Here is a 27,633-nt window from a genome sequence, read left to right on the forward strand (position 1 = left end):
TATTAAGGTTAGATTAGTGTTATTAGACTGCCAATAACCCTGGCTGGGAAACAAGAAACCCTTGAATAACATTGACCAGTTGAGAGCAGAGCTGATGAGTGGAAGTGTGAGAAAGATCAATGCTAAAGCCCAGGTGTGAATTTGGGCACTGGGCTTGAAGTTCCCGTCTGCTGTTATGGTATTGCAACCTCTGAGGCCTAAACACTGGCTTTGTGAGTGTTTTCATAGGAATAAAGTCCCAAAATGACTGACTGAGCTCGTGATACGGTGTCAAACAACATGTAACACTGCATTGAACTATGTTTAAAGATGGGAGGCATGTTTTCTGTTCTGCTGGATTATGATGGATAATCCAGCTTTTTGCTAGATGGACCTGCTTTGTAGGAATCAAACAAAGAATGCACATTTAGTCGGTCAGCTGGTCACTTCACTTTGATCTAGACTGAAATTTCTCAGCAACTATCTGATGGATTTTCATGGAATCTTGTAACAAAATTCATGGTTCCCTGAGGATGCATTGTAATGACTTTAGTAATCCTTTAATTTATCTTCTAATGTGCTTGTTAACACTGTCATTGTGAGCATAACAGCACGCTGACATTAACATTCAGTGCAAAGCACAGCTGTGCCTAATTCCACACTGTCAGGGCTGCTGGTGCAGCTGTAGACTCTCATGTTGCACTTAACTCACAGATCACCTATCACACGAACTGTTGTCCCGTGTCTTCTTCCTTTGATCTTGGACTTTCTGTAGGTATTGCTTTGTTCTTCGTTTATCACGTCTCAGGCTAACTACCTGCTTGAATCCATCCCCAAATAAATGGGAAAATAAAAGCAGTTGACATACTGTACAGCATAGGATTAAATCCAAGACCTATCAGACACTGCGCTTAGAGCAGTTAATGGAAAACATTACATAACCTGGATATAGCTTGAATTACTGCTTTGTTATATATTAACACATGACAGAGGATAGCAAACCAGAGATTTGTTTATGCCCACACTGAAGATTAGATTTTCAAAGAAACAGATGTGCTTTCTGCTAAATGAAGCACGCAGACACACACCTCCACACATTTTGCTGCACAGCATTGCAGTGCTCCACAGCAGAACATGGCATAATGACATTCTTTAAAACTAATCACCAAACTGCTAACACCCTCTTTCATTGTGCACTATGTGCACTATGTGTGTGTCCTCTGTCTCAGTGCTACTGAGCTGCTCCTGGGAAGCTTCTCAGTTTTCTTTGTTTCTGAGTCATCTGAGGCCATTTGACCAGCCTCCTGCCAACAACGCCGCACTTTGGAAAGAAAATAGGGTGCAGGACTAACAAGGCAAATGTCTTGCATTACTACTATGATTTTCACCTCGGTATTAGCAACAAAAAGAGACAAACACAGCCACACTGCTTCCAACATACAGAGAGTGGATGGATTTTAAATGGCATTGCCTAGCAACAGCCTGCTAAGCTCTTGGCAGGTGCTTGGTCGGGTTGCATACTGATAGATGGAGACACACACAGTCATACGCACAGGCATATACACTCACAGTAAAGTTTAAATTAATGTCATGGAACCCATCAACACGGTAAAGAGCAGTGAGCTTCATATAACCAATAACATCAACTGCTGCTCTGCTACATGTGAGTGGGAACCGAATGAGGGGTTGTCTTTGCTTAAACTTCAAAGTTTAGCACATGTGAAGTAAAGCCATGACTCCAAGTAAATATTACAATACATTCAAGTTAACCGCTATCATTATTCACTCCCATATCTGCAGTCCATTACAAACAGCCTCATGCTTATTGAAGCAGAACAGCAATCATAAAACTGAAAACTTTTAATTCAAAGTACAAGTGTAATACAATTGTTTACGATTGGTTTTCTGTTAGAAGATGTTGATCTCAATAACTACAAGTCAAAGAAGGGAAGCCAGTGCAGTAAAGCAATGTGCAAATTGTCTGCAACCACCGATGTTTACATGTTTGTGCTCATGTCCGTTCAGGGGCTGCCACTGCACTTCAGCAAAAAGCAGGTGTGTTTAAGAGGTTGGCTGACATGTTGGCTGAGGTGACAGCTATGGCAGACAGATTTGTTCATCTGTAGAGTAACATTCATGAGTTGTGCTCACCATATTCACTGTTAGTGAAAGGTGGTGTCCTAAAGGCAGAATCCAGTAAACCAAGCTGATCACATTCAGTCAGCTAGTTTCAGCATATCAGTGACAGACAGCTAGCAGATAGTAAACACCATTTGGAATGGGTGAGTTAAAATGTTAAGCCTATCACACTGTTTTAAACTCATCACGATAAAAAGCTCTGAATCCAGACTTTGAGGATTGGTGAGTGTGAAGCGCCTCCTCCTCATTGTTAGCTTGAGCAGCTGGAGTGTAGAGCTGTCAACAGTATAATTGGGGGTCATCAGTGAAATATCATCATGCTTGCTTTTACACTGTCAGATGTGACTCACCACCAGTTTGTCATTATTACCATAAGAGGACGACTTTTTCCATTAAAATTACAAAAGAAATCACAATCACAATATCGGTCAGACTGCTCTTGTCCTACTAATGAAGCCCTGTTACTGTGTATTTGGTGAGTGAGGCAACATGAAGGACCTGGAGGAGGGAAAGATAGACAGGCCAACAGTGTGGCCGAACTTTCCCAACAAAACTTTCTCCTGCTATAAAATACATGTTTGACAGACAGAAGGGATGAGGACAGAGATGTTTCTTTGCGATTTTGCTGGGCAACAACCTCAAGCAGAGGTTAACTACACTATTCTGTTACTGTCAGACACTCACTGACCTATAGCCTGAAGAGCTCTACACATAAATGTGTGGCTGCGCTGTGCTTGTGTGACGGTGTCGTGCGGATGTGTGACATCTCCCTAAGGCTCTTCCTGTCTTGTTGTTGATTCACACTCCCTCCCAAAGACACTCGTGACATCTGAAGGTGCATGTTGACGGGCAGCATAGTTCCAGTCACTGGTCTTTGTAATCACTGGTAATCAGCGTGGGCAGCACAGTGATGTGCTGTCATGTAGTGGTGTGAGATACAACAGAAATTACTTAAGTTCAGCTGTTTTCATCTGTGACCTCATTTTGTATTCCAGAAATAGCTCCCTCCCACCACACACTGCCACATGCATGGCTACATGGTACATGCACGCTCATATATATATATATATATATATATACACACACGCGCGCGCGCACACAACCCAGTGGAGTGTTGTGTGACATTTAGACCATTTCTCCTGCGATAGGGGGCTCTTATGAAGCCGGGGTGGACCATTTCAACATCAAACACTCACAGCCAGCAGGACACTCTGTCTCCCTGAGGGCAGTGGATGAATGAAGTGTGTGTGTGTGTGTGAGTGTGTGTGTGTGTGCTGTCCTGTGAATGTGAAGCCTACCTGAATAAAGAGAGCTACCGAGCTGCCGTCTGCTCTGACATTCAGAGCGTCTATAAAAATAGTCTGGTAATCTAACCACATCTGCGTAGCACTATTTGCTACGAGGAAAGAACGCTTTAGTCACTGTCATCACAGCAGAAGGCTCTAAAAAGCTGCAGGAGCTTTGTTCTTCATCTCGTCATTACATTACTGACTACATTTTATAAGGAAGGGAAACAGGAAGGTCTGCAAGGGTGTTTTCACACTGTGTTCTTTCTTTCTTTCTTTCTTTCTTTCTTTCTTGGTACTGCCAAGACCACATTTTGTGCAGATATGGAAATCAAGCTGCTTGATGTGTGCTGTGTTTACCTAATGATTAGTGTTGGGAGCTGTGTGTGGTACTTCATCAGCGCTACAGTCCTGGAAAACACATTCACACAAACCTCATAATTTAGCTAAAGTGCTGTCATTCTAACTCTGAACAAGAACCAGGCTTACTACGACTACTACTATTCCTAATAGAGCATTGTTTCACTGTTAACAAATTAACAAGTTAAAAGCAGACTGGTCATCGTCTCTGTGATTGGTTGGCACACAAATCCAGTGCATGTCATTTTATTTTGTACAAAAAAGTTTCACTTAAGCTTTTAGTTTCTGACTGACAAAATAACCAGCCCAATAAAAAACATGGCAGTAGTCCGAGAAACACTGTCAAACTTCTCCTAAACGCTGCACCAAAATCAACTTCAGCCACAGCATTTGCAAAATTATGCTTCATTTTTATCTCTAATGTTTAGTTCTTCTGGCTATTATTGAGGTTGGAGAAGCAGTGAGTGAACAGTGTCAGTAGTCTGTCCCATTTTAAGAACAAAGCAAAGGCAAAATGTTGCTTTGTAAAAGAATAATCTTAAATGTCTTCTTGAACGCTGCAGAAAAGCTGCACTGCACTGATGGCAGAGGTGGAAGTGAGTGGAGCATGCTCTCATGTTTTATGTGGGTTCTTCATTAACCCACTAACACAGCCACACATCATATCACCTTTATTCCAATACATTATGACTAGCTGGTTAAGATAATAGAGTTTCTTGTTCCATTTCTCCCATTAGAAATATTCACTTTTGTTTTTACCGTACTCTCAAACAGTGGAGAGAAAGGAAGGAAGAAAGACCTATTACACTAATATCTGGGGATTTCGCTGACATTTAGGGCATTTTGAAAAGCATAATTATTCTTCACAGAGTAAACTGAGGTTGGATAAGTGGCCATCCATGCAGCAGGATGGCTGATTCCTCCAAACAAAATCACTGCAGGAAGATTACAACAGTGTGGAACCTAACAGGTGAGGCTTTCATACTTTATGTGAGCTCTCCTCCCTGTCTCCCTGCCTTCACACAGCCTCCTCCACAGACATTACAATATTTCACACAGACTTGCCAACACAAACACATTCTCCTCATCTCTCTCTGGCACACATATACTATACATACACAGTCTTCTCCTGCTCAATCCCTCAGAGAGCCCTAAAACCTTAACAAGGGAGATTTAATTAATTTTCAAAGTAAATGGGTGAGCAAAGAACGGGCCATTATCTTTATGCTGAATGGCAGCAGTTGTGTGTTCCCATGGAGAGAGAGCATCTCTGGTGGTGATCAGGGAGACACTATGGCTTTGATGTACAAAATGAGGAAGAGAGAAAGAGACCGAGGAAGTGTGCACAAGCTGATGGCTCTCCTGTGTGTCTCTATCCTTGCAGTGAGCAGGCAGATAGTCAATAGCAAAAGCTTCCTTCTACAGCCATGATTTTGCACAGACGTGCACTAAGAAACCTGCAAGAGACAGGAATGGCATTTTTTTTCAAACAACCTTTCTCAAACTACACTCCTCAAACAGAAATCAGAAACTCTATTTTCCTCAGTGTGGTTGCCTTCTCCAGCAACAGTCAAGATCTGTCCTATGTATATAGATGTGTGTGTGTATGTGTGTGTGCAATAGGTAACGTCAAGCTCTAAAAGCCTACAGGTGGCTTTCAGGTCTGATCAGTATTTTTCCTCTGACATGAGCTCAGCTGGTCAGAGCTAAAAGAGCAGAGGGAGGCAGTAAGTGCAGCTAACTGCTGCCCACGCCGCACTCTTCACTCTAATACAAACGGCAAACATAAACACTCCACACTTCATTATCAGCACAAGGGGAGAGTTGACTGGTGTGAACATGTCATATGAATTCCCAGCAAGAGAAAGATGTTGCAGATGTCTGTGGATCTCCCCGCTCACACACACTGTGTGGGCGGGGAGGTGCACAATCCCTGATAGAAGTTTTCCTTATGCAATAATTATAAAACAAATATTGTGCACATATTGTACAAAACAGAGGGTTTTCTGTGAAGCATGTTCATTGTAATGTCACTACACAAACTCAACATGCTTTAATCCATTAAGACACTCACACTGTTATCATTATTAACTTCTGTCTGTGGTTGAAATCTAGTGTGTTATGATAGTATTCAAGCAGGAGGAAAAAACTGTGCCATCTGTTTAATATATGAGTCAAGTGTCCTTAACTCACTCCAGGCTCAGGTTTCTGTTAGTGTTAATCAACAACAGAGGTGAGGCGGACTCCTGAAGCCAGCCAGAGGCAGCCAGCAGGAAGTTCGGCCTGTCTAATATATTTAACATTTCTGTCACTTTTGGGAGAAAGTATAATTAATGTTGGCCTAAACAGAAGCAGGTTTGTCTATATTTGGATAGGATCTTATTTAATTTCAGTTACATTTTTCATTATATTTATTGAAGGCTGGGGAAAACAATTGCATTTTCATTCATCATAATAGGCTACATTTGCATCTGAGTCTATAAATGTCAGAATGAAGTAATCAATGAATGCAAAAAATGAATTAAGGGAGGCTGCATCGTCCAATCAACTTAATAAATCTATTTAATAAAGTGATATTCAGCTTTTTTCCAGGCGGTGTGATGTTTGATTGCAGAATTTGCTGGTATTTAATTGAATCCATTCTCCCCTGTGCCTCTGACTGCAACACACGCCCACAGCATGATCGATCCACCCCTGTGCTTCACAGTTGTTCTTTTCATAAAATCCTGCACCCTTTTTTCTCCAAACATCTGTTTGCTCATTACAGCCAAAAAAGTTCTTATTTAACTTCATCAGTCCACAGCATTGATTCTAAAATCCATCAGGCTTGTTTAGATGTTCCTTTGCAAACCGCTGATGCTGAACTTTGTGCATGTGTGGCTGCACAGTAGAACAGAGCACCAGCCCTCCCAAGTCTGCTAAATTTCCCTGAAGGTCTTTTACAGTCAAACATAGGTTTGATTTGCCTTTTTTAGCAATCCTACGAACAGTTTTCTCTGAAAGTTTGATTGGTCTTCCAAACCTCAGCTCGGCCTCCACCGTTCTTGTTAACTCCATCTCTTAATTACATTACAAACTGAGCAAACAGCTACCTGAAAACATGTTGCTATCTTCTTTTAGCCTTCTCCTTTGTGGGCATCAATTATTTTAATTTTCAAAGTGCTAGGCAGCTGCTTAGAGGAGCCCACAGCTGCTGATTATTCGGTCTGAGAAGTTACAGTATTTATGGTGATTTAATGCTAACTTTTTGTTCTCATTTGATGCAGTTGTATTATTTTATGTTGCTACATTCAAAAAGGGTTAAACCTGTAGTAGTAGGAACTGTATTTCCAGTCACACATTTTTTTTTTTTTACCAAGTTGCTGGTGCACGATTATTTATAATTTTAATAATATATAACAATTCAGTAAAGTTGTATCTATGTATTTATTTGTTACATTTTGTTTCATAAAGCAATGTTTAAGTCAAGCCTGATGTTTCCTTTAACATAAACGGATGATCCCGGGCTCTTCCACACAGTGAGTCATTGAACACTGGTTCTGGACTGGTACTCTGTGTCGAGCAAATATCCAGATTCAGGAGACGAATCTGATCAGAACTGAAAAAAGTGGATAGTAATAATCCACATGGGCAAAATATTCTCCATTTTAGTAATCAAGATGATTTTTTTCTGGCAATATTAGGGGAAAAAGACCCTTTCGTACATAAAGGTATAAATTATCAATTGTTTTTAATTATTCAACCGTTAAGAGAAAACAAGGCAGAGGCCTAAAATTAATGAATTATTCTTTCCACAATGAAACCTGTAGAGAACAAATATCTACTGAAGCTAACAGGAACCCACTGAAAAAAAAAAAATATATATATATATCTATATCTATTTCTATATCTATCTATCTATCTATCTATCTATCTATCTATCTATCTATCTATCTATCTATCTATCTATCTATCTATCTATCTATCTATCTATCTATCTATCTATCTATCTACAGAGATAGATAGATAGATTTTGATCAGTTTTCAGTATTCTAGCTGATTGATTTATGGCCAGAGGGAAACAACATTACTCATTTTCAAGATTCCTCAGGATGAATCACTTCCAGCTGGTGTGAGATGACTGTGAGGTCTGTGAAGAAAGGCAGGAGATTGTCATTGCCGTACCATGTTGGTGCTCAGTGACTTTTGTTTGTCAGTTTGACAGTCTCATGTGGTAGGAGTGATAGGTGTGGTAGGACTGAAATATTGTTTGGAAGCTGGTGCCACATGCTGGCATACCCTGAAGCAAAAGCAACCAATGCACATTCACAGGAAGCGAAAATGAAAATATAATAATCAAAATGTAACATTTGAGTGTTTATTCTTAACATTTTATGGGGCAAAAAATAAATTCATGTGTCATCTGCACTGACGTTGGGTCATCTTTCTCAAACCGAGTGGAAATTTCCTCAGAAATGAACTGTGGTCTCCATGGGCTCGATGTGGGCTTGAAGGGTGTTAAACCATCACTCTTGTGTGTATGTGCCCCTGTGGGCCACTGTAATCTGTTGGTCTCATCTGACCCGCAGTCATCAGCTGAGGCTAAAGGTCACTGTGAATGATGACAGATCTGGCTTTCCAAAAGCCCTTAGATGTGGAATAGTGCTGATCTGGCTGAAAGGGGGGCGGCCTGGAAGGTGATCAGGCTGTTGTTTTCAGACATGCTGATGTGCACATTAGACACATGCTCATACATGTACATTAATTATCTCCAAGACGCTTAAGGCAGATCACACATTAGAGCTGACCCATGTGCCTTTTAATCAGTGCATGGATGTGATACAGTGAAGTGAAAAAAAAAAGATTACTGCTGAGGATAATCCCATTCTATAGGGTTTATGGTTAACACACACAATCTACAATGTGCCACACACACAGACACCCATGCGTACACACATACACATGCAGACAGTGTGAACTGTAGTTTTTCCTACAAAGTACTGATGTTCATTGGCGTATCTACACACAATACATTTGCATGCTGATGATGGTAACATGAACATAAAGTACTACTGAAGCTGAGTAATAGCTTTGATAAAGGCTTCAATATGTATATATATAGCACTAATAAAAAAAAATCAATTCCACATGACAACTGATACATATTTGTGGCTGCTACAGGTTAGCTGAAGGTATAATGAACAACTACTTTATGTATGCAAATGACTCACAAAGTAGCTAAGCACAGACTCAGATGACAAAGGTCACACATTATCACAGCCATACGGCTTAAGCTATAACGTCATTATATGAGAACGTAAAACATTGAATAAAAAATGAAATCAATCCCGTGTATTATGACAAAATGACCATCAAACTGATGACTATCTTGACTGAGGACTGCTGTTACTGTGCTGTTACTGTGCTTCCTCACTGTGTTGAGGGAATTCACCCAACACTCAACATGCACTACAGCTACATACACACATGTTTGTCAGAGCTTAACCTTGACACGGGTTGAAGTTCCACCTTGTTCTATTCTATGAACGTCCATTGCTTGTGGGCTGCAACTCATCATCCAGTGGAGACTGGGGGATGAGGACATCAGGCAGGTGATTAATGTTCCATTTCTCTCTAAACAATCACTTTACAAATGATCTTTTGTAATCCAGAAAACGCTAACACCACTAATCCAATAGCGCTAATCTAATATCAAAAATTCTATCCATTCCCATCATCCTTTTTATTGAAATTGATGCTAACTGTGAAGTACTGCAGCTGTAATGTCTTCTTGAGTAGCAATATCAATAACTATATACAGTAAAACTGGCTTGAACAGCAACTGCAATGCATGATGTCATTGCTGAACAATTATAGATAATTGCATAGACACATTTAACAGTAACTTTGATTAATGATCAAGAACACAATACCAGTACTTAATTGTTGCATAATTTCTCCAGTTGTCTGTCAAATGTGGCATCTGCAACTTACTGAGCAACATAAATAACTGCTGTGTATGTGTACGACAAACTTCAACTCAGCACATGCCATGAGAAACTGTTACTTAAGAGAGCCAGTAGGAAAAAATAGGACTAGCAAAAAAGAACATGAATATTCAGACAAGCTGTGGAGTCTCTGTCTTGCCTGGAGAGAGTTAAGAGTGTGGTGCATACGCTGGGTGTATGTTGTGCAGTGCCATGCTGTGACATCTGCACCTGAGGAGCTGCACTTCATCATCAGGCTTCCTGCAGGAAGTTTCTTGCAGTGATATTAGTTAACGAAAAGGGAAGTAAAGAAACCTCTCCTCTCTCTCTGCTCTTTTTATGACTGGGTATCTGTCTCTTTCATTGTGTCCCCTCTTGTCGCCCCAAAACCCCAAATACTGCTTTTCTTCAGCCACTGAAACAGCAGTAGGATCTCCTTTCAGCAGAGTGTAATGGCCATGTATCCTTTGTTGTGATTTAACAATGTTCATCTGTGTGAGCGTGTAAGTGTGTGTGCAAGACAGAGCAAGAGAGAGAGTCTGGAGGCACCGTCTGTCCTGTGACCTGGATATAATGTGGACCCTGAGGAGTGTAGTTTCAGGAGCTGCCGATGGAAATTACACACTACATGAAGATGAGAACACAAATACACATGGACACACACACACACACACACACACACACACACACACACACACACACACACACACACACACACACACACACACACACACACACACACACACACACACACACACACACACACACACACACACACACACACACACACACACACACACACACGTAGCCTGAATCAGTCTCATATTTCCTAATGACTGTGTTTCCAAACAGGAGGTCTGTGTATTAACATGTTTATAAGAACAGCCTTGTAGGTTAATGTAAATTAAATAATCCATAACTTCAGATAAAAAGGGTATGTATTACTGATTGATAGCATCCAACAGTGAGTCGGTTGATAGTACGGCTACTCTCACACGACAGCAAGGGATGCGATGCAAATGAAAGCAATTATTAATAGAAAGAAAGCTGGGTAGTTGGTATGAGCGGCAGCAGAAACCTATGCGTCACAGAAATTAAAACTTGGAATTCAATTAGTAGACGTTCTAAGAGGAGTACACATGCTAAAAAGAAAACTGATCATCTATGCATAAAATCTGACATGAGGCTGAGCTTTCCAAAATGAAGAGCACTGCAAGATGAAGAGCAAATTTAGAGTGATGTCGATACAGTCGACGTTTTTTCCTTTAGGATTGATGGGTTCCTCCATCATTAGCTGGACAGAGTCCACACTAAATGTCTTTATCTCTTCTCTGTGTTGGGACTTGAAATTATGACCCACTGAATAAGTGAACAAGGTAAGATGGAGCATCACTGACAGGTGGCGGAGGTTGAGGTTAAGCTTTCAAGTCGATCTACTTTCTAATGTTCTCCCTCGGTTGTGGTGACTGAAAGGATGAGACAGCAGAGCTAAGATGAGTTTCCTTTGCAGGGTGTCTGGGATAACCCTTAAAGACAGTGCGAGCATCTGATTATGATGGTAATAGCAGTTGGAAGGTATAATAAACAGTAAATAAGCAGGGCAATCAACAAAAAAGCATTGCTGAGTAATAAGTAAATCACCATGCTTAACAAACTTGAGCTAAATGATCTCATGCATTCATAAACAACCTCCCATCTTTCTATGCATTTGCTCTGTTCCCTCCACCAGCTCATTGTCCCACTGATTTCACATGATTACTCTCATCTCACACCCTCCACTCCTTCCGTCTTCCTACTTTGAACACTTGGATCAGCGTTCACTTTGCTGGGAGGAGTGAGGCGGACTGGCAGGACTTTTATCTGAAAAGCGGCTATAAATAACCACTTGGAAGGAAGACGGAGAAGAGATGGAGAGAGGGATGGAGAGGGAGTTAAAATAGATCAGTTGTGGGCTGAACAAATATTGAGTAAGCAGAGAGCATTTGCATAGGAGAAAATCAAAGACAAAGCGAGGCCCGATGCGGGATGGACTGCAGAGTGCTGCTGAATCCAAAGCAGAGGATGCGTTTGATACAATGTGTGAGCAAAAACAAAAAAAGCACATTCCATCACTTAAAGATGACCTGACACCTTGTGCCCTTACCAAAAAGATGCAATGTAGAACAGAATAACTACGACTGCATGCACAAATAAATATCCCTGATGTCTGGACTCAAACCTGAGAACTTCCTGGTTAAACTGCTGTTTGGGGTTAAGTGCCTTGCTCTAGGGTACAACCAGCACACACCTTACGGCCTCTCTAACTTTTACACCATCCTTCTTTCCTCCCACCCTGACCTCTTTTCATCTCCCTCCTCCGTATGCTGATGCTGTGGTTTTAAATGATACTGCTGGGGTCAGATGGGATTACAAAGCTCGGGCTTAACATGAGAAAGAAATTGAGGTAGGCAGGGAAAAAAAGAGAGAGGCTATAGCTTGTGTGATTAGTGGTGAGACAGAAGTCATTCTAGATGAGGGTGACTGGAAAGAGTTAAGCCCGACAGGACTTACTGGTGATTATACAGAACCTAGACAGAAAGTAGGGTTCACATGTACGTGTGTGTGAGCCTTTTGAAGCTCTCACCCAATATTGGACTATATCTACCACAACAAGCACTCAAACACTGTCAAGGAAACACACACTCACACACACTCGGTACAATCAGTATGCATAGACAATCACAGCCCGGACCCCTTCAGCTATCTTATCTCTATCTCAGAAGCCAGACAATCCACATGGGTCCTTCAATAAACACACACATCCGCATCCTGGTGTCCACGGTGCTACGTCCTAGCATGCTGAAGGGATCTTTTTTTTTTTAAATGGCGGGCTTATCACTCGCCATGTCCGTAAGCTGAAGAACACTCTCACCTTAGCTGTCTTGTCTCCCAGTCTGTGCTCCAGTAAACTGGATGGTAATCACGTCTTCATTATAGTACAATGTCAGATCTTCCTATTGCTGCAGCCAAGGACAGTTTTGGACTGTCATGAAAGTCAAAGTGTCTGCAATCACAATATTTTATGCCTAATTTATGCTTCAGCTGGACTTAATTAATTTACTATTAATCTTTGAATAGATTGCTATTCTGTGGGGATGAGGATGAGAGCTGTTCTTCAGATGCTGTAATCTTACAATTACTTTTTGCCCATGTGTAGCACAAATTAGTTATGTCTTTAAAAATCATTTCATTTCATTACGCATGCTCTAGTTTGTTTGATCACTGACCAGTCCATCAGAATCAATTGCTTCTAGTTTGCAAAAACACGAGCCCCACGGTAAACTGAAAAGTGAAAATCACGCCATATCAATGAGGCTACTGTTTGTAATGGAGACTTTTTTTCCAGAGTGAGAATATGCCATTGCAAATACAGTAATTTCACAGTAATTTAATGAGTAAATCCACCCTCCATGTGGTGTCTTTGAAAAAAACAAACAAACAAAAAAAAACATTTATAGTTTTGAACGCTAAACAGATTTACATAAGCCATTTTAGTATGCATCTTGAGTTATTAGGGTCCAATCAATTTCACTTTGCGTTCCGCTGGAATACTATAGTTAGTATAATCTCATCAAAATGAGGAATGTTACATGACAAATTTGAATGTGGATGACAAATGAAGTCAGCATTCATGAGAACTGAGAGGATATGGATTTGCATGAAATCTATAATTCTCTTGACATCGATTCCCTGAAACCAGAGAGATAACAATGCAAACATCATTTGTACATAACCGTGCGCTAAATACGCAGCCCCTGGACGAGGACTCGCTGAAACTGTGTGCCTCTGCACCGACGGCTCATGAAGTGAGGCGTACTACTGAAACGATCAGTTGGAGTGGGGTTCAGGGACCTACTTGACAGGATTTCAAGGAATCCCCTGCCAAGTAAGGATTAGCTTAATTCCAGCAATATCTCATTCCGTTCATCGACTAGACATTATCTTAAATAAGGTCCTACAGGAAAGACGACTAACACTAGCTTGTTGTGTGGATGTTCCAAAAAGAAAAAAATCATCTACATACCTCAAGTTCTTCAGAACACCTCACCATCAAACATGTCCTCATTTAAAACCCCTGAGACTGAAGATCATTTAGTGGAGTGCAGCTGAGAGTGTATTGTGTCTCCTACCTGCCACTGGTGTTGCGGAGGACCACCAAGGCATCAGGGAAGCCATCCAGGTTGTAGTCCCCGAGGTGCAGGGCCAGGGGTTGGCTGGGTTTTGCTGGCACAAAGCTCCAAACTGTTTCCCTATACTGGAAATCCGACAGCACAGGTACCCACTGCAACAACATCCGAAAAAATACAAACCAATCAGAATGAAGCAATACAACACTGGACAATAATAATGAAAACACTGGACAGGAGGAGGCTGAAGGAAAAAGAGGCACTGGAGATGAGCACTGCAAACACTTCTTCTCAGAAAGTCTTATTTTCATTCTTAAACCTTTTTGAATCCAGCTTTGTTCTGTTCATCTATTTCTATCTTCCTATCAGTTGGTCTTGGGATGTCTTGTATGCACACTGAGAGAAACTATTTCAATTTGAAGAGAAGGCCATTAAACTGCTGTTGAGGCTTGGTGTTTGCCCCTCATACTGTCGCCTACAATGTTGTTTTCACACTGGCATAGTAATACATGAACTGTATTTGTTGTACTTTCCTTCTCTCTCACACCTCTGGGCAGGTAAACATTAACAAAATACAATACAATACAAAGCGTTAACTACAACAAATACAAATCCACAATTGCTGTGTTGAAGCAACTGAAGTGTTGAAGTGCTTCAACTGTTGATTTATTCACCAAGGTTAGCAAAGAACTATTAACTCCAGGACTGCAATGAAGGCACTCTGAGGGCAAGGCCATTTTGGCCTTTAACAAATACAAATTTACTGTGGCACCTCGGCCAAAATGTACAGCACCAAGGGCAAAACCAATAACAGTAAATAATAATTGGCTTTTTATATTGTTTGACTTTTCCAGAAAATGTCTGATTACTGTTTACTTCCTGTTATATTTAATAGCCATAAATCTATTAATTAAGGGTTAAAGGTGATCAAGATTAATTTGAACAAGTTTCAGCATTCAAGCAACTATTGGAGTGTCACAGAAATGACTTTAACACTTATTTTCCAGGTTAAACATTAAACACACTGAAGAAAAACTTCTCATCAGTGCAGACACACAGCAGCTGACAGAAAGAAGAGGTCATATTATAGAAATATGGCTGTATCTGGGTGAATAAATGTTAATGTTACTTGTAAAGGGACTCTTCAAAAGGGGCCATGAGAAAGCTACGCTTTCAAGTTTCATTAGGAGTAATGAAAAACACCATTAAGCCCATAATGTGTAGGAAAGTATTTTAAAAATATGCACACAAAGGACAGCCGCGTACCGCATACTGCCGTTAGAAGCTGAGCACAATAAGCTGATGATAAGCCTGATCAGCCACCACTAGTTACCCTGGAGTAACCTGTACTTCCATAGAAACTTTACAGATTTAGAATTTTGCCTCATCATACGACCAGCCTCCGCTGGTTAGCTGGGGCATTTTAATGGGAGACGACTGTGGGGATGAGAGCAGGACTGTTTGAAAAATGAAGAATTCTCACTAAAAAATGGGATGTTTGGTTGGATTGATCACACAATGTTCAGTGTTAAATAGCAGGTTAGTGAGTTAGCTATTAAGGTTTAAAGAGTGGGAGAAATCATGTGCTACGGTTGATGAGGCAGACACAGAGAAACAGTTTGATGAGTTTGTTTATCTGCTGTGTCACATCTACTTCTAATAATGTCATGGGCACAATCACCATTTCAAAACAGGCCATGCCAAACTGGCCATGTGGTAGAAGGCGCATTAGGGCCAAACCCAGAGGCATCCACGGCACTGGCTGTTTGGCCCTGGCACCCCTTGGTCAATATACAGTAAAATGGTCCACATTTACATTCAGATTTTTCTGGCACTTTGTGTCAGGGGGCTGGAAGAAAGGAGTGGGAGAAAACAGGTAGTCAAAAGTGAACTTTTCAGTTCAGTTTGGGGGAAGCTGAACCCTACAATATGTTCCAGATGTCACTGCACCATTTCTGTGAAATGAAAAAACAACAAAAAAAACCCACTTGTACCATGCATCAACAGCTCAGATCAAAATCGCTCAATTTAATGCTAATTATAATCAAGGAAATTTGATTTAAGCAATGACAAGCTAAAAAGAGCCATTTCAAGCTATTAAATGCTGCCTGATTGGAGGGACACTGACATAACCAACAACAATCCCAGCCACCCTTTTCAGTGGAGTTAGAGCACTCCATGAACACTCTTCCCTGATGGCCTCACACTGGCTAGTTTTAGAACCACTTTCACCCAAAAAAATAAAAAAAATAAAAATTGCCAACCTAATAGCAATCTCTCATCTTTGAATTCTACCCTGAGTGCAACCTGAGACTTCTGCAATACTTTTTACAGTTACTTTAAGAAAAGCATTTACTAGAAATGTAAAAAGCAAAAGACTTTATTTTCTAGCTCTGACTTATAAATCCTCAAATTAGCACCTGTAGAAAGAGAAACAAGTTACTAAGATATGAACTAAGAAAAAGACAGTCACAGAAACTTGATTTGAAATTCACTTACACAAGCAATACATTTTCACTGAATTAGAAAATGTCATTTGGTCTGATAATGAACTCCAGAGCTGGGTGTTAGAATCATTTGTGTGTGTGCTCATTGCATTCTTTTTAAACAGCAGACATATTGAGAGGTACTGAAGAAGCCCTCCCACCCTTTTCAGCAAACACATTCCCTCATACTGATAATTCAAATGCTGAGGTAATAGGGCCCTGAGACGTAGACATAGTAGAGTACATAAAAACAAACCGCACACCAGAGAGACCATTATCACCTCGGAATGCTTTTTCACTTAACAGCTGCACCACGCCTCCAATACTGGTACTGGTTTAAACCTTGAATCTCCATTTATGTTGGACGATCTTTCTCTTCCTACGATTCCACTAAAGGCCGGTGAATGCAACAGAAGAAAATGAGCTATTGGCAGGGGACTCCTTCTCACTTTGCAGAAGACAGGTTTATTGTCACTATCCATATAACCAGTGACAGGCATGCTGGTCTTCCTGCTTTTATTAATGTCTTTACTATGAGTTGTTAGCCAGTGGACTCCTGTGAATAACATGCAATACAAGGGAGGGAGACGGAGGGACAGACAGTGATCATCATATATCTCCATTCAGACCAGGATGTTCAGTTTGGTACATGAATTATTCTGACTGTGAAGTCTGTGTGAAGCAAATAATTATGGTCATTATTGCTCTAATACAGACTACTTGCAGCCTACGTCTTGCCACGTGTGGAACGTGCACTTAGCTGTCAGTTTATTAGGTACACCTGGCCAACATTATTCCAGTCTGACACCACAGTTCTGCAGTAAATCCTCCCTTCATGATGATTTGGACCAAGACTGTATTGCTTTTAGGCATGTGTACATGATGACCTGGCCACTGAGTGTAAATTCAAAAAGCTTGCGAGTAATCACTGATCAGTGGGAGTGACACGCTGACACACCAATCATGTAACAGTATCAAGTTCGGTTGCGCCATCTTGTTGTCTTGTGTTTGATTCTTCGCGAGGAGTGAGATGAGAAATAGAAAGTGAGCGCTGCAGCGAGCGAAGAAATTGTCAATAAAACAGGGAAAGTCAGCTCGCCAGTATGGAGTTTTTTTTTGGATTTTATAAGTCGGACCGTAGTCAGACCAATGTGGTCTAACTTATGCAAGACTTTCGTCCCCACCAAGACCGGTAACACCACAAACTTATTTAACCACCTTAGCCGCACTCACTCTTTGGAGCGCAGCCGTATTCGCCAACGTCCGCCAACCGCAGCACCACCGCACAAGCAGCTGACCACCATGCAGAGGTATCTGCTTCAGTGCCTGATGACAAATCATCTAAAAGGCACGAAGACGTAACGGAGGCAGCGGCATATCATATAGCTAAAGACATGCTTCACTGAGCACTGAGGAGAAGCCAGGTTACAAACATCTCTTACACGTACTTTTTTTTTTTCTTAAACACGCTTGCAATAAAAATATAATTGAATAGTTCATTTATGTTTAGAGTAAGAAGAGTGACTAAAGTTATTTATATGTCTACGCTGCTTTTATAGTCCAATCAATCTTACTGTACTGTCTATCATGTTTGTTTGTTTGTTTGTATGCTACAGATCTCAAGTCTACCTCAGTTTCTGCTATGTTTCCAAAACACTGCACATATTTGAAAACATTGTATTCAGCAGAAGGTGAATCAGCTTGTGAACTTTCTGCACTAAACCTGCAGGAAAAAAGTTCTCAGGTTTCTCTCTGTTTACATTTTTACACTTTTATTTACATTTATTATTTGAGTGTTTTCCATGCTTGTGTTGACATTTCCTTTCCTTTCTGCCTTGATAGCTGAGGGGACTATAATCAGAGGAAGGTTAAATTTAAAATAAAAGTGTTTAAATTTAATGTATTTTTCTCCTGGTCCTTATTTTAAATAGGTCATAAAAAATTTCAATAATTATCAATATTGACCGATATAAAACACTTATATCGTGATACAGTTTTCAGCCATATCGCCCAGCCCTATGTCTAACTCAACTGAAATACTATTTTGTTGGCTCTGGTTTTCTAGATTTTTTTTTTATTTTTTATTTTTTTTTATATTTTTATTGTCAGTTTTCTTAATAGTTGAAACAACAGACAAACATATATACATATAATAATAAAAAATAAAATAGGAAAATAAAAATAATGAATAAAGAAGATTTTTACACAGATTGCAATATGCAAGAACAAAATACATACAAAGAGGCGTAACATATCACCAGTTGAATGTCCACTTTCATCAATTACATCAGTTATGCCAAGACAGATACTTCTTAGGGGGGCTGACTACAGTTTCAAGTATCCCAAGATCTCCACACACCACAAAATTTCTGTAAGTTACCAGATATCTCATATCTCAGTTTTTCAATGTGGAGGAATCCTACTAGCTCCCTCAACCAGGCTTCAAACTTAGGTGGTGAGTCAGACTTCCACACTCTCAAAATACATCTCTGGTTTTCTAGATTTAAAGAAAAATATGTTTTGAGACAGAAAACTAAGATAAATAACCAGTTTCGATCATTCTCTCTCTCTCTCTCTCTCTCTCTCTCTCTCTCTCTCTCTCTCTCTCTCTCTCTCTCTCTCTCTCTCTCTCTCTCTCTCTCTCTCTCTCTCTCTCTCTCTCTCTCTCTCTCTCTCTCTCTCTCTCTCTCTCTCTCTCTCTCTCTCTCTCTCTCTCTCTCTCTCTGTGTGTCCTAGACAGGCATGGGGCCAGATGCTGGAAGTTTAAACTATTTGTGAATGTTAAACAGAGAGAGCAGGTGCAGGGGAGAGTCACCAGAGAGACTCTCAGCAGAACTGCTGCTAATAGCTCTTAATATGACCAGCATGTCTGAGAAAGAGAACCACAGCCTATTATCAATTAGTTTGATATTTATCACACAAGCCATGATGTCACTGATTTAAGTTTTCTCCAAACCAGCTGTGCACACTACGTGAACACAGGTGTAGAGGTTAACACAGTGTGGACTGTTCATAGGGGTGGCAGACGTGCTGGTGGTGGGTGTAGATCACATTAATGATGTGGCCAAGGAACGGGTGTCCTTGATTTCCATAGAGGCTACAACAAGGCAATCTCAACTCTTTATTCCTAATCTATAATGATAAGGTAACCGAAGATTTCATGAGACTTTTTCACTTTAAAGACACTGATCATTTCTGGTTGACCATTCATAATGAAAATACTGAAAATCTATAAAATGAGCATACAGTACTAAGCAAACCCAAGCCACAAGACATTTAGGAAGATCACCATATGTGATGAGACCAAAACCTCTCAACAGCTTTGATTCAGCTTATATGAGTACAATGTAAAAGCAAAATACATCAACCAAAACCCTATTACCGTCTTTCTTATACTTATTGAATTTTTAGTGAAACAACACAACTGAGATCATTTGTCTTCTTTAATTTGCTTAATCACATTATGTTTGACTCCATTACCTAATGTAACAGAGCTGTTTATACCACTAATTACACAAGTAGTAAAAAGAGGTGGAACTGCATAATTAGAGAGAAATGTACTTAAAACGAGGTCTTGTAACACATTTTGCCCTTTAGCAAGCACAAAAACATCTTCTGCTGCTTTATTATGAAAGGCAGCGCCATATAATATTACATTAAAACTGATTTAAAAATCAAATCTACTTAAACTCTAACCTTTTCATTTTAAGGCCTTCAATGGAAATAATATAGGACTGACACTGTATGGGCAGATGTGAATGGAGGAATAATGTTCCTTTACATACAATGTGTCATAAAAGCAGAAAAGTGATAAGCCAACATCCAGGTTGACTATTTTTCAGCGTATAACAGCAAGCTTGGACCTAATAAAACGCTGCTGAGTCAAGCCCTCATTAAATGCCTGTTGAGTGACGTTGCAGTGCAGTTTAAGAGGCTGACTGTCATATGGCCTGGCTATGATTACTGCCATCCAGAGTGTATGGGAGTGATGGAAATGACCGTGTGCAGTGGCTGGCAGAGAGAAGCGAAGAGAGAAGGCGAGCACAGAGAGGCTGCTTCAAGCCCATCTGTGGCCAGTAATCGCACTTCTATGTTGGACATAGTTCTAACTACATGGGCGCACGTAATGGTGATCCATATGTAAGAATACACTTGCCATTCCAGATGTGCTGGTTGGAAACAGGAAAAGATGTTGATCTAATAAGTATTATCAATCACACATCAGTTCCCATGTCTGCAGATATCTTGACAACAAGTTGCCATGTTTTCAAATGGTAGCTACATCTTTAATCTTTTTTGCTCTTTAGCCTGCGAGCCAGATTAATTCACTGGTGAGTTATCTTTATGCTCAAGCCCTTTGGTCTTTCTCTCTCAGGACAGAGTGAGGCCTTTGCTGGCCACAAGCCTTATCAGCAGACCACTGTGCTGCTGTTGGCCCTGAGGCAATCAGTGCACTGTCTGTTGCTTCTTTTCTAACAATGATTAGAGGAGGAGAGAGGAACTGCATGGAGAATACCAATAGCATGTAGCTGACAGTAAAAATGCAGAGACACAGACACAAACAAGCACAGAAAGTCTGCCATGCAGAGACTCATCTGTAGGCTTTGTGATGGCAGGATAGCTGCTGATTTAAGTGGAGATTAGGGACATCAATGGTTAACTGTTCATTGGTTAACTGAGAATATTTCTGACCAGTTATGCATGGTGGTCTATACAACGTGGCACAGTGCAGTCCAAAGCCATCGCCCATACAGTATATGTGATATGACTGAGACCCATGTTATTTCAATCAGTGTGGTAAAGGGTGAGCTACTGTGTCTGAACACAGTAAAAACACTAAAAGTCAAGCTAGCTAGGGCAGACAAGCAAGCTCTGACCACCATAAACCAAAGCTACCCGCAACTACCTTCATCACTTCATCAATGCTGACTGGGAGCAGGGTTTCCATTACCTGTTCTGTTTTAAATAACCAAAAAGTTTGTTGAAATCCAACATATTGAACTCTCTCTAGTCATGATATCTGGTGAAAATAATTAGATGTGAAGACATTCTGGCTCTCCACGCCCTTTCCCTTGCTGCTTCGCTGATGCCTGCCCTCTCTCACTTCTCTCCCGATTCGGTGAATTAAGGGTTTAATTCTAATTAATCTAATTCAGAGTTGGTGGTGATTGTTGGACCAGCAAAAAGATGAACCAGGAAAGTTTTGGTGAACTGAATTTAGTTTCTGTCGAGTTTGAATGAGTTTGGTTTTTTTTTTTATGATGGTAAAATTGCTGTTTTTGTAAATGGAGTCTGGTGGCTTTGGCGTGTAACGGCTGCTTCTGGTTAAACAAAAGAGAACCTTACTCTTTAACAAAAAGGTATCTTTGTAGGGATCCTTTTCATAATTTTGTCACAAACAATCTGAGCCTGTCAGTGGCAAAGACAAACACGTCAGGATGTACACTGACGGTATACAAAAGCATACAAGCTTACATTGCAGCTGGTTTCATGGCTGTTGGCTGCAGTGTTCGTGTTCAATACTTGACCAATTTCAAAAATTGCTATCACTTAGACACAGAAAGATGGGAAATGGTGTCCATTAACATAGATAATATTTGACCAGAATTTCTCCCATTGCATGGGACACTGAAATCTTCCAGGACATGACTGACTGGGACATGCAGCACAGCATGCTCCTCAGCACAAAATGAACAGGTAAGTTACTGGTTAATGGCTGTCTAGTTATTGGAAAGCAAAATTAACCGAAACTGAGATCCCTAGCAGAGATGACATTTTAATAAATGTTCATTGCCTGGAGACAGGTTGGAAGTAGAACAGAGGTTGAGGGAAAAGGAAGATGAAATAAAGAGAAACTAAAATTACTGCATCACAGTTGTATACGCCACCAACCAGTCAAGTTCCATTTACATCCATGTCGGTTCAGACTCACATATAACCCTGTTTCCAAAGAAGTTGGGACATTAAATAAAACAGAAAGCGATGATTTACACAACATTGAAACCCCATTATCATATTGAAAATAACACAAATACAACATATCAAATGTTGACACTGTTAAATGTCATAGTTTTTTTTTTTTTTTTAATTATATCTTCATTTAAAATTTGATGCCAGCAACTTCTTTGAAAAAAGTTGGGATAGTGGCAAAAAAAGACTGGAAAAGTTGTGGAATGCTAAAAAAAAAAAAAAAAAAAAAAAAAACAGCTGCTGGAATATCTGACAATGAATTAGGTTAACTGGTGTCAGTCACATAATTGGATATAAAAAGAGCCTCCCAGAGAGGCTGAGTCTTTCTGAAGTTAAGATGGGGAGGGGTTCACCACAGACAGACACTGGCAACAATTTAAAATTAATGTTTCTCAACATAAAATTGCAAAGAATTTGAGGAATAGAGAGCTTCATGACACGGAGCAACAACAATCACCTGAAGCTCAATATCAGCCAAAACCAATGAGCTTGTGGTGACTACAACGCTTCAGATACGGATGTTGCTGTAAAGAAGCTACACATTGTAAAACGTGGACACACATCTTGAACCCAACAGAACAGAAGATCTGCACAATCAGCACAGATTCAAGGTGGACGCCCAAGATCAGTCTCACTGATGCAATATCAGACCAAATGTGAAACATGGCCACAATCTGCCCTTCTGTCCCTGAGGTATGGTGTTGAATAATCGACAGAAAAGTGAGAAAATTAGAGATCGAAAGTAGACACGTCAGCTTATGTACATGTATTTAAGCACACATATCACTGAGACATGCTTAATGAAGCAGGACTTCAAGAATATGCCACATTAGTAATTAATTAAAATCTGCCAAGTCAAACTTAAGTGATGCATTATTATGGCTGTCTCACTATGATTTATACATGATACTGTTTCCTGCCAAAAAGTGGCTTTCAAACATTTACAAAATGACAACGACATGTGATCATATATTGTGAGAACATATGGCTGAAGAAAAGCAGATGATGCAAGATGCTAATTGTGCTAAATTAGCAGGCAGTATCAAAAAGCGCTACAGCAAAAGAGGAAGCCATAAGATGAGTCTTTTTCAGCATTTACATTTTCAATATGGTATTTTTCCTCAGCAAGATGACACATTGTTTGGTCCATGTTTGTTTTTACTGCTCAGCAGTGTTGTGTGGGAAATATGGGAGAATCATATGGGCCTCAGTGAGGATATTAAAAGGTTTCTTATCTAATCAAATCATTTTTTTTATCTGAGAAGATACAATGAATAGCCAACCTGACAGAGGAGCCCCTTAAATAAATCATGAAGCAGTTACTCCTCCCTCGTGGCTGTGGAGGCTTTGACATTTAATCACTAAATATAGCTACAAATTTGAATAATGTCAAGTGTGTGTCTTTATAGATTAATCTGTGGCCTAACGTCCTCACAGCCAAACAGAGCGCTCCTAAGTCTGAAAAACTAGACACTGACATTCGCTGGTTCAAATGTCAACATATTAACACTGAACTGAGTGTGTGTGAGTGTGAGAGTGTGTAAGTGTGGTAGCACAGAGATCCAAATGACCTAGTTAATGGAGATGAAGACGATGATGGGATTTGTGCTTGCGAGGTAATCTGATACCTTTAATGGCAGTGATGGGAAGGAGCCCGCATACAAATAGCTTTTTATCAAACAGCGGGAAAACACAGACCGTGTGCAGACAGCTTATTGTGGCGTTCTGCACGCACGCACACACACACACACACACACACACACACACACACACACACACACACACACACACACACACACACACACACACACACACACACACACACACACACACACACACACACACACACACAACATGGAAGCACGCATATAGAAGCACACTTAAAAAACCACAAGGGGCACAAACACAGACTCCCTGACATAAAATCGCTCTCCTGGCTTTGCTGATGACTAAAGTGAAAAAGCGACGGCGTGCTTGCAGACTCCCATTGATTCAACTTGGCGGAGAGTGCTCCCGCTTCATTAGGCCAAGAAATTAAAATGTGGGCGGCCTGCGGTGGAGATGGGAGGTGGTGGTGCGGTTTACGGGGTGATGTGGGGAGGTGCTGTAGCATCGACAGACAAAGCAGGCTGTCCAAGGCAGTAAAATGTAAAAGAAAAAAGAAAAAACAGGAATGTAATGAAGCAATGGCTTTTATGATCCAAGCAATATAATGAGTGTAATGCTCATCATATTAGAGCTGGCACTGAAAGACAGCATGGGACTGAACAGTAGAGGAGTGGGCGAGCTCATGACTAATACAAAGTTAGGCCACTGTTACTATAATCATGAACAACTGCATGATTATTATGGGTCTATATGTATGTTACAATATACTTTAGGTGATATAATGTCTGGAATATTCTTCCATAAAACATCATTTACAAGCACAGTATCAGGTCTTAAATTATTTTCAATAAGAAGTTTACTGTGACTAAGTATCCTAACATGAGAGAGCCCGGTGGTGCAAGTCTTCTTTTTCGAAACCATCTGCACTTACTGAAATGTGGCCATATGACCCAAAGGAAATTCCAAAGGTAAGGACAAACAGATAATCTAACAGCTCTACAAGACGCAGAGGAAGCAGAGATGAATGCAAATCATGACTGACTTTCAAGCGTTCATGGTTGCATGGCTCCAGTCCTTATCCTGAGATGAGATAAGCCCTTGCTGGCTTCGTGACAACCGCGGCCCCTATAATTGCTTATATTTTGGCAAAATGGCACCACTGAGTATACCCACTTAGGCATTATCAACTAATGTCTGCAATGTACACACAGATGTAGAAACAACTTGCAAAGCTTTACACATTGACACTGAAAAAAACTAAAAAAACATGATGTATCTCAGTGACATTCAGTGCTAAAGCTTTCTAAGCTACAGTAGTTAATTGATATTATTCACGATAAACATGGGTGATTATTGTTAGAACTGAATGTACACACACGTGGAGCATGTTTGTGTGTTCAGATTTGACTCTACCCTGGCTCCAAGAAGAAAGTGTACAATCTTTGATGCAAACGGCAGCAACTCTGCACACAGTTTAAAGTACCTTAATAGGTTGTAAAATCAGGACATATGTTGGATGTGACTCTTACGTGATGAAGAGAAGCTATTTTTCAACTGAACTTCAAGTTTCGCCTGCTACTGAGGCAGTAGATATAACCAAATACCTGGTTCTTCAGATGTCGTTCTGGTCTAAAAACCAACTGAAAGCATATAAAAGTATGGAGGCTGGGCCCACAATATCGTACTAAGGTGCTCCAGGTTGACTGTCGTTTCTGTTTTGCTAGGGTGTGTAGCTTTTATTGTCCTGTGGATTAACCGAGCAGCAAACGTTCAGTGCCATGGTACTGAATTTTGATGTTTACGTTATGTTGTTTGCTAGGTTAACCACTCGCAAAGTTCCTGTAAAACGCCACTGAAGACGTGAATCATCGTGAAACAAGATCCGTTATTTACGTTCTCCTGTCCAATGTGAAACTGTTAACGCTGCTGCAACAAGTGTTAGTTGTGTTGCTTGTAGCTATTACTTTAAATCTATCACTATAAAGCTTTATATTGAGCGTCCAGGCACAAGACTGGTATTGATCTTCTCATGGAACAAACTGAGTGTATTTCCCAAAATGATAAACTGCTCCTTTAAAATCCTAAAATTTCCCAACTCCAGCTATCTCCTGTGTGTTCCTCACATCGACCTTGTTGTAAAGCATGTGTTCCAAAAATCCGACAGTATCCCACCTCTTTGTTTTCATCAAACTAGTCATCAAGTTTGTGTCTAAATATAGGTGGTTGGAAATTGATTCAATCCAGCAAGGCACTAAGGTTCACGTTCCCAAATCTCATATGAGTGTGCAACCCGCTCTGCAGAGTTCACATGGCAGAACCACAATCACACAAATTATTTTGCATATATTCTGTGCTTTTGTGTACTCTAAATCTTCTCTAACTATGCAGTCGAGTGAGGTGGTAGTCTGTCCACCGCACACAGAAGCAAAGATAAGTTAAAGGCCATCAGAAGTGCTGTTATTGCAGAGTGACAATGTTGCAACTCACTATGGTGCCGTTTTTTTCCACATGACATGATGATATTTCAGACCTTCAAAAGGTTTTTGTCAATCGCTTGGTGCCTTTATCCACAGTGATAACAACTGCATCATCTATGCACATCTGATACACTTTGCACTGACATGTTCCTATCCAGAATATGCAGATACAGATTGGGTTTTTGTTAAAAGGTGGATATAAGGTCATAGCTTGTCCCTGGAAAAAGGGAGTCAGAGTCAGAGCCAGAGATGGAGTGAGACCATATGTCTGTGTCAGCTGAGCAGGGTGGAGATGCTGCTACCTGCTGCCAGAGTAACCTCTTTGACCACTCACTAACCAGCGGACTGGGATGACTGGAAGGAGGCTGTCTGGCTCACACTGGCTGCCCTTACACTGTCTGGGCAGCAACAGTAGGTAGCTGGCTTGGTCTTCATGGGGGCGGTACGTGTGTTTTGCATGTGTGTAAATGGGGAGAACAAATACAGGCAGAAATGTGCATAGAAAAAAAATTCTATGCAGTTAAGAAATACTTGCAGAAATAGTTAACTTAGTACTATCAGTCTTATACTTTTTTATTATTATACTTTATAGGCAGGTAAGTTTGCTGGCAGTAAAAGATATAAAATGAGAGCAAAGAATATTTGATAAATGAATGACACAGGCATTGTATTGGGACACTGCACAATAAATGAAAACGTGCTGCTGTTATGACGTACAGTACGAGACCTTGCAGTGATAGCAAAGGCATTTATGAGTGCACAATTTCTTTGTGGATTTTGTTTTTGTCATAAAATACTGTCAACAGTAGCTAGCATGGAAGAACAATAGTAACATCCCCAAAGCAAATCCATTTTTGACTGTTTCTATTTGCCACTGAGCCAGGGGATGTGGCCTGTGGCCAAACAGTTGCAGTTTGTGGTCACTCACTCATTGATGCTAGGTGAACAGTGTGAGAGAACACTGCGTCAGCCAGCTCACTGCCTACACCCCACTGCAGTTCATCCACCACAAAAAAGACTTACTTTACTACTCCTGCTTTCAATCGCAGTGTCACTGTACATGTGATCCACTGAGGGGAGGACATTACAGAGAATGTTGTTCTTTGGTGAGATACAAAATGAGGCAATGCCTTGGTATACTTGATATATTGCAGTGATTTTAATGACTTTTATGCATATTTACTTGGTCATTCACC

General features: G+C 40.4%; 1 protein-coding gene across 1 annotated transcript in view; it reads right to left on the minus strand.

Moving 5' to 3' along the window:
• itfg1 (integrin alpha FG-GAP repeat containing 1) overlaps nucleotides 1–27,633 on the minus strand; it is a 149,705-nt gene that overhangs the window by 65,809 nt on the left and 56,263 nt on the right. Inside the window, exon 10 of the mRNA XM_070969101.1 lies at nucleotides 13,900–14,051. Coding sequence (XP_070825202.1) covers nucleotides 13,900–14,051 — 152 coding nt within the window. The remainder of the gene's footprint in view (nucleotides 1–13,899; nucleotides 14,052–27,633) is intronic.

Source organism: Chaetodon trifascialis, chromosome 1 (genome assembly GCF_039877785.1).
Source record: "Chaetodon trifascialis isolate fChaTrf1 chromosome 1, fChaTrf1.hap1, whole genome shotgun sequence".
Taxonomy (NCBI): Eukaryota; Metazoa; Chordata; class Actinopteri; order Chaetodontiformes; family Chaetodontidae; genus Chaetodon; species Chaetodon trifascialis.